Source organism: Salminus brasiliensis (genome assembly GCF_030463535.1).
Source record: "Salminus brasiliensis chromosome 20 unlocalized genomic scaffold, fSalBra1.hap2 SUPER_20_unloc_1, whole genome shotgun sequence".
In the NCBI taxonomy this organism is placed as follows: domain Eukaryota; kingdom Metazoa; phylum Chordata; class Actinopteri; order Characiformes; family Bryconidae; genus Salminus; species Salminus brasiliensis.
In genome coordinates this window covers 396,399-406,135 of record NW_027326636.1, presented here as the reverse complement: position 1 = coordinate 406,135, position 9,737 = coordinate 396,399, and the positions used below count along the sequence as shown (strand labels likewise).

At 35.7% G+C, this 9,737-nt stretch overlaps 1 protein-coding gene across 1 annotated transcript in view; it reads right to left on the bottom strand.

Moving 5' to 3' along the window:
* Positions 1-3,421: 3,421 nt before the first annotated feature.
* The window catches only part of LOC140548738 (nipped-B-like protein A), a gene marked incomplete at its 3' end in the record, with an annotated part of 6,549 nt that continues 233 nt past the window's right edge, over positions 3,422-9,737 (bottom strand). Inside the window, exons 2-8 of the mRNA XM_072671857.1 lie at positions 9,052-9,128; positions 5,319-5,512; positions 5,005-5,170; positions 4,303-4,439; positions 3,971-4,082; positions 3,696-3,850; positions 3,422-3,477 (exon numbers count right to left, since the gene is read on the bottom strand). Coding sequence (XP_072527958.1) covers positions 3,422-3,477; positions 3,696-3,850; positions 3,971-4,082; positions 4,303-4,439; positions 5,005-5,170; positions 5,319-5,382 — 690 coding nt within the window. The remainder of the gene's footprint in view (positions 3,478-3,695; positions 3,851-3,970; positions 4,083-4,302; positions 4,440-5,004; positions 5,171-5,318; positions 5,513-9,051; positions 9,129-9,737) is intronic.

The following is a 9,737-nucleotide window of genomic DNA, read 5'->3' as shown; positions in this document are numbered from 1 at the left end:
TATAATAACATTAATAACATTAACAACACCACCAATACTAATAACATCAATAATAATCATTATAATATCAACGATAATAATAACACCAATAGTAACAATGTTAATAATATAAATGATAATATCAGTAATAATAATAATGTCAATAGTAATAATAACATTAATATCAAAAGTAACATCAGTAATAATAATATCAGAAATAGTAATAACAATAATAATATCAGTAATAACAATATCAATAATAATAACATCAACAATAGTAAAAATACTATCATTAATAATAATAATAACCTCAGTAATAATATCAATAATAGTAACAAAAATAACATCAATAACAATAATAATAACCTCAGTAATAATAATAATAATCTCAGTAATAGTAATATAATCAGTAATAACTATATCAGTAATAATAATAATAATAATAATCTCAGTAATAGTAATATAATCAGTAATAATATCATCAGTAATAGTAATAACCTCAGTAATAATATCAGTAATAATAATAAAAAATAACATCAATAACAATAATAATAACCTCAGTAATAATAATAATCTCAGTAATAGTAATATAATCAGTAATAATAATTATATCAGTAATAATAATAATAATAACCTCAGTAATAGTAATATAATCAGTAATAATATCATCAATAACAATAATAATAACCTCAGTAATAATAATTATACCAGTAATAATTATAATAATAATCTCAGTAATAGTAATATAATCAGTAATAACAGTAATAATAACCTCAGTAATAATAATAATCTCAGTAATAGTAATATAATCAGTAATAACAATTATATCAGTAATAATAATAATATTAATCTCAGTAATAGTAATATAATCAGTAATAATAATTATATCAGTAATAATAATAATATTAATCTCAGTAATAGTAATATAATCAGTAATAATATCATCAATAACAATAATAATAACCTCAGTAATAATAATTATATCAGTAATAATTATAATAATCTCAGTAATAGTAATATAATCAGTAATAATATCATCAGTAATAGTAATAATAACCTCAGTAATAATATCAGTAATAATAATAAAAATAACCTCAGTAATAATAATAATCTCAGTAATAGTAATATACTCAGTAATAATAACTATATCAGTAATAATAATAATAATAACCTCAGTAATAATAATCTCAGTAATAGTAATATAATCAGTAATAATAACTATATCAGTAATAATAATAGTAATAATCTCAGTAATAGTAATATAATCAGTAATAATATCTTCAGTAATAGTAATAATAACCTCAGTAATAATATCAGTAATAATAATAAAAAATAACATCAATAACAATAATAATAACCTCAGTAATAATAATAATCTCAGTAATAGTAATATAATTAGTAATAATAATTATATCAGTAATAATAGTAATAATAACCTCAGTAATAATAATCTTAGTAATAGTAATATAATCAGTAATAATAATTAAATCAGTAATAATAATAATAATCTCAGTAATAGTAATATACTCAGTAATAATAACTATATCAGTAATAATAATAACCTCAGTAATAATAATAATCTCAGTAATAGTAATATAATCAGTAATAATAATTATATCAGTAATAATAATAATAACCTCAGTAATAATAATAATAATCTCAATAATAGTAATATAATCAGTAATAATAATCAGTAATAATAATAATAATAATCTCAATAATAGTAATATAATCAGTAATAATATCATCAGTAATAGTAATAATAACCTCAGTAATAATAATATCAGTAATAATAATAAAAATAACATCAATAACAATAATAATAACCTCAGTAATAATAACCTCAGTAATATTAATATAATCAGTAATAATAATTATATCAGTAATAATAATAATAATAATCTCAGTAATAGTAATATAATCAGTAATAATAATTATATCAGTAATAATAATAATAATCTCAGTAATAGTAATATAATCAGTAATAATATCAGTAATAATAATAATAATAACCTCAGTAATAATAATATCAGTAATAATAATAATAATCTCAGTAATAGTAATATAATCAGTAATAATAATTATATCAGTAATAATAATAATCTCAGTAATAATAATCTCAGTAATAGTAATATAATCAGTAATAATAATTATATCAATAATAATAATAATAATCTCAGTAATAGTAATATAATCAGTAATAATAATTATAGCAGTAATAATAATAATAATAATAATCTCAGTAATAGTAATATAATCAGTAATAATATCATCAGTAATAGTAATAATAACCTCAGTAATAATAATATCAGTAATAATAATAATAATCTCAGTAATAGTAATATAATCAGTAATAATAATTATATCAGTAATAATAATAATAATAATAATCTCAGTAATAGTAATATAATCAGTAATAATATCATCAGTAATAGTAATAATAACCTCAGTAATAATAATATCAGTAATAATAATAATAATCTCAGTAATAGTAATATAATCAGTAATAATAATTATATCAGTAATAGTAATATAATCAGTAATAATAATTATATCAGTAATAATAATAATAATAACCTCAGTAATAATAATAATCTCAGTAATAGTAATATAATCAGTAATAATAATTAAATCAGTAATAATAATAATCTCAGTAATAGTAATCTAATCAGTAATAATAATTATATCAGTAATAATAATAATAATAACCTCAGTAATAATAATAATCTCAGTAATAGTAATATAATCAGTAATAATAATTATATCAGTAATAATAGTAATAATAACCTCAGTAATAATAATAATAATCTCAGTAATAGTAATATAATCAGTAATAATAACTATATCAGTAATAATAATAATAATAATAATCTCAGTAATAGTAATATAATCAGTAATAATATCATCAGTAATAGTAATAACCTCATTAATAATATCAGTAATAATAATAAAAAATAACATCAATAACTAATAATAACCTCAGTAATAATAACCTCAGTAATAATAATAATCTCAGTAATAGTAATATAATCAGTAATAAAAATTATATCAGTAATAATAATAATAATAACCTCAGTAATAATAATAATAATCTCAGTAATAATAATATAATCAGTAATAATATCATCAGTAATAGTAATAACCTCAGTAATAATATCAGTAATAATAATAAAAAATAACATCAATAACTAATAATAACCTCAGTAATAATAACCTCAGTAATAATAATAATCTCAGTAATAGTAATATAATCAGTAATAATAATTATATCAGTAATAATAGTAATAATAACCTCAGTAATAATAATAATCTCAGTAATAGTAATATAATAGTACTAATAATAGTAATAATAACCTCATTAGTAATAATAACTCATTTAAAAACATGCCACTAGGACTCTCATTAACGCAGTGGGACAGGGGAAGGAGCCAGCTCTCTGTACCTTACTGTCCAGGGGGTTCCTCATGCTGCCAGGAATCATGGGGCTGGCCACAGGTCCTGCAGAACAGGTAAGAGAAAGTGAGCAGGACAGGAAGAGGAGAGACGTCACCGCCCACACAGCACGCCCTGACCAGCAGTGCCGGACCCCTTCACAGCCAGGCTTTCAGTACAATCAAGGCTATAAGGGGAGGAGTGAAAGCTGGTGGTGTGTGTGTGTGTGTGTGTGTGTGTGTGTGTGTGTGGGGGGGGGGGGGGGGGTGATCTGTGGAGTGTACCTTGCTGCAGGTGTTGCGGCTGGCTGTATGCGGGTGGGTGGGGATACTGCCTGTACGCAGTGACAGGGCTCTGGGGTGTGTAAGGGCTCGGCACCGGACTTGTTTGCTGGGAGAGGAATCGCCCACCTGACCCGGCCTGACCTGCAACAAACCGCCTGCAATACACACACACACACACACACACACACACACACACACCATAAACACACTTCATGACTCCAGGATGAAGACTACTGAAAAACCCCCTCCCCAAACACAGTGGGGTGGATTCTCACCCGGACGGGCTGTGGGTCATGGAACCCTGCTGGTAGTTGGCGGAGGCCGGGCTTCCCTGCATGGCATTATGGGTCATTTTGAATGGTGGTGCCATCTGCGGCTGCGCCAAGCCTGTGAAACGCACAAGAACTGAAGTCAACAAACCTCATCTCTAAAACAGGCCAAAAGTATCCAGACGGCCCTCATCAATCAACCCCCCACACAGCAATGTTCCGACATCTAAAACCCTCCCAGCCTGGACTTCAGAAAGAGGGCCAGGTGTCTGTACGTGTATGTAGTGTCTCGGTCATGTGACTCAGCGTGTGTGTGTGTGTGTGTGTGTGTGGCTCACCGGTCTGGGCGCTGTACTGGGGGGTTGTGGGAGAGGTCTTTGCTCTGAAGAGGCTGGGGTTCCTGGAGAGCAGCAGCTGCAGCAGAACCGGAACATCTCCCTCCAACTCATCCGTACTCAGACTGTCCTTCAGCTCTCTGCAACAGAGTTCCCACAGCAGGTGAGCAGGAGAGCAGCTGGACACCGCAGCCCACCGCCACACACCGCCACCCTTCCAGTAGGACACCCACACAGACAGGGTTAGGGTGTGGGGCTGGGCGGTCCAAACACCACAGAACCGCTCTCTCAACTCGCCCAGCCGCTCCACTTCGCGCTCAGACAGATGGGTTTTTATGGTCAGCAGCAGCCGAACTGAGCTGTAGCCGAGTTAGCTTAGCAAAAGGCTAGCTTAGCTTCTCTCCCCCGACTCCGAGCGGTTAGGCCAACACTCCGCTCTCCCACCTGTGAGCAGACTCAGCGTCTTATCCTTATTTCTGTGTCTAGAGCCGGCACTGGCCTTTCAACACAGGCGCCAGCTATGCTCGTGCTGCAGTCACCCGTCACCCGTCACCCGGCGAGAGAAGTGACCTTTCACACAGGAACTGGAGAGAGACAGGTGGAGCGAGCGCGATCCGCTGACGGTCATTTGAAAAGCCCTGCAGACTGAGACAGCGCTCGCACTCCACTCCACCCGCCTACCGCCTCAGGCTTCGGAGTACTCACATCTGATCGGTGGAGACCTGCGCCAGCCCTCCTGCCAGCTGAGCAGCCAGAGCATCGTCCCTGCAGGCCAGCAGCCGGTCCACCTCCTCCACCACCCGCACACTGTACAGCAAACTCTTGGTGGTGGTCCCGGGCAGGGGGGAGGGCAGGGGCAGCTGGTTCAGCACTGGACACACACACACACACACACACACACACACACACACAGAGAAGATTAGAACACACACTCATAAACTCAGATCTTTTTTCAGTCCTGTGAAAGGAGCTTTACTCACTGTGTGTGTGTGTGTGTGTGTGTGTGTGTGTGTACTCACGGTCAGTTAGCCCGGCGATGCCAGCGAGGGTGGTGATGGGCACATGAGGCATGTCCCCATTCATACTGACGGCTGGACAGGGGATGCTTACACATACACACACGCAGAGCTAATCAGAGACGCACACACACACGCGCACACACACACACACACACACACACACACACTAACCACCCATCACATCTCACACACTCCTGCAGACAAAGAGAGAGAGAGAGAGAGAGAGATCAGGGGACACTGTCAGCATCACTACACACTTCTGTTGTGGTGTAAGTTACCTGTTACTAACATTAATAACACGTTAATAACAAGTTATTACAGCCATTAGTAATAACAACACTAATAACACCTATACAGCCTTCGCTGGATTACATGGACATGCTGATTCACCAGAACACCCACTGTGATTGGTCAGGAGGATCACGGCACACCGTGACTCACTGTGATTGGTCGGGATTATACTACTAGCTCTTTAACGGTGGCAGGCAGCACACAGGGCCTGTGTGTACACACACACACTGCAGGTCCAAAAGTTTGCGGACAGATGTGCAAATGCACACACACAGCTCAGCTAGTCTAGTGTCTGGACTCTCTAACTGTGCTCCCTGGAATGATGGTGGAGCTGCTTCCAGTCCTCACAGCAACGTTGATGAAGATCCAGTTGCTGCAGCTACACCCCTAATGCTGACGTGGAAATACTCACTCTCTTCTGTGTGTGAGTGTGTGTGTGTGTGTGTGTGTGTGTGTGAGCACAGCGTTATGAGACTCCAACACCATCTGCCCAGTTAACCACACACACGGACACACCTACTCACACCAGCCACGCCCCCTTCCCTTACACTCCCCCCTCAGGGCCCACTGACAGCTGGGAGACAGACAGGACAAAGAGAGCGATACACACCCTCCACAAAAACAACAGTAACACACACACACACACACACACACACACACTCCTGCAGCTAGTGCTGCGCTGATCTGATACACTGCAACACTCCTGGCACTGACAGTGACCTTGGACTGGACTGGGACTGTTGTTCCCACCTACATCCTCAACTGTTCTTATTGTTAACTAATAATCAATATGACTGATTATTAGTCACTACACGTGTTAATATTACTTCAGGAGATCAATATTCTTTATTATTGATCACTGAATACTTTCTCCTGCACATGATCACAACTACACAACACAGAGCTACTTACTACTCTATTACTACTGTGACTGTAATAACCTCTATAATAACGTTTATAACTGTCTATTACTACTCTATTACTACTGTGACTGTAATAACCTCTATAATAACGTTTATAACTGTCTATTACTACTCTATTACTACTGTGACTGTAATAACCTCTATAATAACATTTACAACTGTCTATTACTACTCTACTACTACTGTGACTGCAATAACCTCTATAATAACGTTTATAACTGTCTATTACTACTCTATTACTACTGTGACTGTAATAACCTCTACAATAACGTTTATAACTGTCTATTACTACTCTATTACTACTGTGACTGTAATAACCTCTATAATAACATTTACAACTGTCTTTTACTACTCTATTACTACTGTGACTGTAATAACCTCTAATGTTTATAACTGTCTATTACTACTCTATTTCTACTGTGACTGTAATAACCTCTATAATAATGTTTATAACTGTCTATTACTATTCTATTACTACTGTGACTGTAATAACCTCTATAATAACGTTTATAACTGTCTATTACTACTCTATTACTACTGTGACTGTAATAACCTCTACAATAACGTTTATAACTGTCTATTACTACTGTGACTGTAATAACCTCTATAATAACGTTTATAACTGTCTATTACTACTCTATTACTACTGTGACTGTAATAACCTCTACAATAACGTTTATAACTGTCTATTACTACTCTATTACTACTGTGACTGTAATAACCTCTATAATAACGTTTATAACTGTCTATTACTACTCTATTACTACTGTGACTGTAATAACCTCTACAATAACGTTTATAACTGTCTATTACTACTCTATTACTACTGTGACTGTAATAACCTCTACAATAACGTTTACAACTGTCTATTACTACTCTACTACTACTGTGACTGTAATAACCTCTATAATAACGTTTACAACTGTCTATTACTACTCTATTACTACTGTGACTGTAATAACCTCTACAATAACGTTTATAACTGTCTATTACTACTCTATTACTACTGTGACTGTAATAACCTCTACAATAACGTTTACAACTGTCTATTACTACTCTATTACTACTGTGACTGTAATAACCTCTACAATAACGTTTACAACTGTCTATTACTACTCTATTACTACTGTGACTGTAATAACCTCTATAATAACGTTTATAACTGTCTATTACTACTCTATTACTACTGTGACTGTAATAACCTCTACAATAACGTTTACAACTGTCTATTACTACTCTATTACTACTGTGACTGTAATAACCTCTACAATAACGTTTACAACTGTCTATTACTACTCTACTACTACTGTGACTGTAATAACCTCTATAATAACGTTTACAACTGTCTATTACTACTCTATTACTACTGTGACTGTAATAACCTCTACAATAACGTTTATAACTGTCTATTACTACTCTATTACTACTGTGACTGTAATAACCTCTACAATAACGTTTATAACTGTCTATTACTACTCTATTACTACTGTGACTGTAATAACCTCTATAATAATGTTTATAACTGTCTATTACCACTCTATTACTACTGTGACTAATAACCTCTCTAATAATAACGTTTACAACTGTCTATTACTACTCTATTACTACTGTGACTGTAATAACCTCTAATGTTTATAACTGTCTATTACTACTCTATTACTACTGTGACTGTAATAACCTCTATAATAACGTTTATAACTGTCTATTACTACTCTATTACTACTGTGACTGTAATAACCTCTCTAATGTTTATAACTGTCTATTACCACTCTATTACTACAGTGACTGTAATAACCTCTCTAATAATAACGTTTACAACTGTCTATTACTACTCTACTACTGTGACTGTAATAACCTCTATAATAATGTTTATAACTGTCTATTACTACTCTATTACTACTGTGACTAATAACCTCTATAATAATAACGTTTACAACTGTCTATTACTACTCTATTACTACTGTGACTGTAATAACCTCTATAATATTGTTTATAACTGTCTATTACTACTCTATTACTACTGTGACTGTAATAACCTCTATAATATTGTTTATAACTGTCTATTACTACTCTATTACTACTGTCACTGTAATAACCTCTATAATAACATTTATAACTGTCTATTACTACTCTATTACTACTGTGACTGTAATAACCTCTCTAATGTTTATAACTGTCTATTACCACTCTATTACTACTGTGACTGTAATAACCTCTCTAATAATGTTTATAACTGTCTATTACCACTCTATTACTACTGTGACTGTAATAACCTCTATAATAATGTTTATAACTGTCTATTACTACTCTATTACTGTATTAATGGGTATGGCAGTACAGAGAGCTGCTCGTATGGAGAGACAGGGGTTAACAGGTACGTCCAGCTAACCCTGCTCACTGTTCCTAATTCACCCACAACTGACCCGGCACGCTCCACGTATATCTGTCTTTACCAGTGGGGGTGTGTGTGGGGGTGTGTGTGTGTGTGTGTGTGTGTGTGTGTGTGTGCGTCTCCCTACCCTACAGGACACGTCGGATGAGCAGACACGGGGCGGCTCGGCCAGTCAGACCCACCTGACCCAACATCAGAACTGACCTACGAAGAAAGACACATGAGCCACAACAGTACAAGAACAGTAACGCCGTCCTGAGCTGACCCTGCGCTGATCCTGAGCTGATCCTGCGCTGACCCTGCGCTGATCCTGCGCTGACCCTGAGCTGACCCTGAGCTGATCCTGAGCTGCTCCTGCGCTGATCCTGAGCTGCTCCTGCGCTGATCCTGAGCTGCTCCTGAGCTGATCCTGCGCTGACCCTGAGCTGATCCTGAGCTGCTCCTGCGCTGATCCTGCGCTGACCCTGCGCTGATCCTGAGCTGCTCCTGCGCTGATCCTGCGCTGACCCTGCGCTGACCCTGAGCTGACCCTGAGCTGACCCTGAGCTGATCCTGCGCTGATCCTGAGCTGATCCTGCGCTGACCCTGAGCTGACCCTGCGCTGATCCTGAGCTGACCCTGCGCTGACCCTGAGCTGCTCCTGAGCTGATCCTGCGCTGATCCTGAGCTGATCCTGCGCTGATCCTGAGCTGACCCTGCGCTGATCCTGCGCTGACCCTGAGCTGACCCTGAGCTGACCCTGCGCTGATCCTGCGCTGATCCTGCGCTGATCCTGCGCTGACCCTGCGCTGATCCTGAGCTGATCCTGCGCTG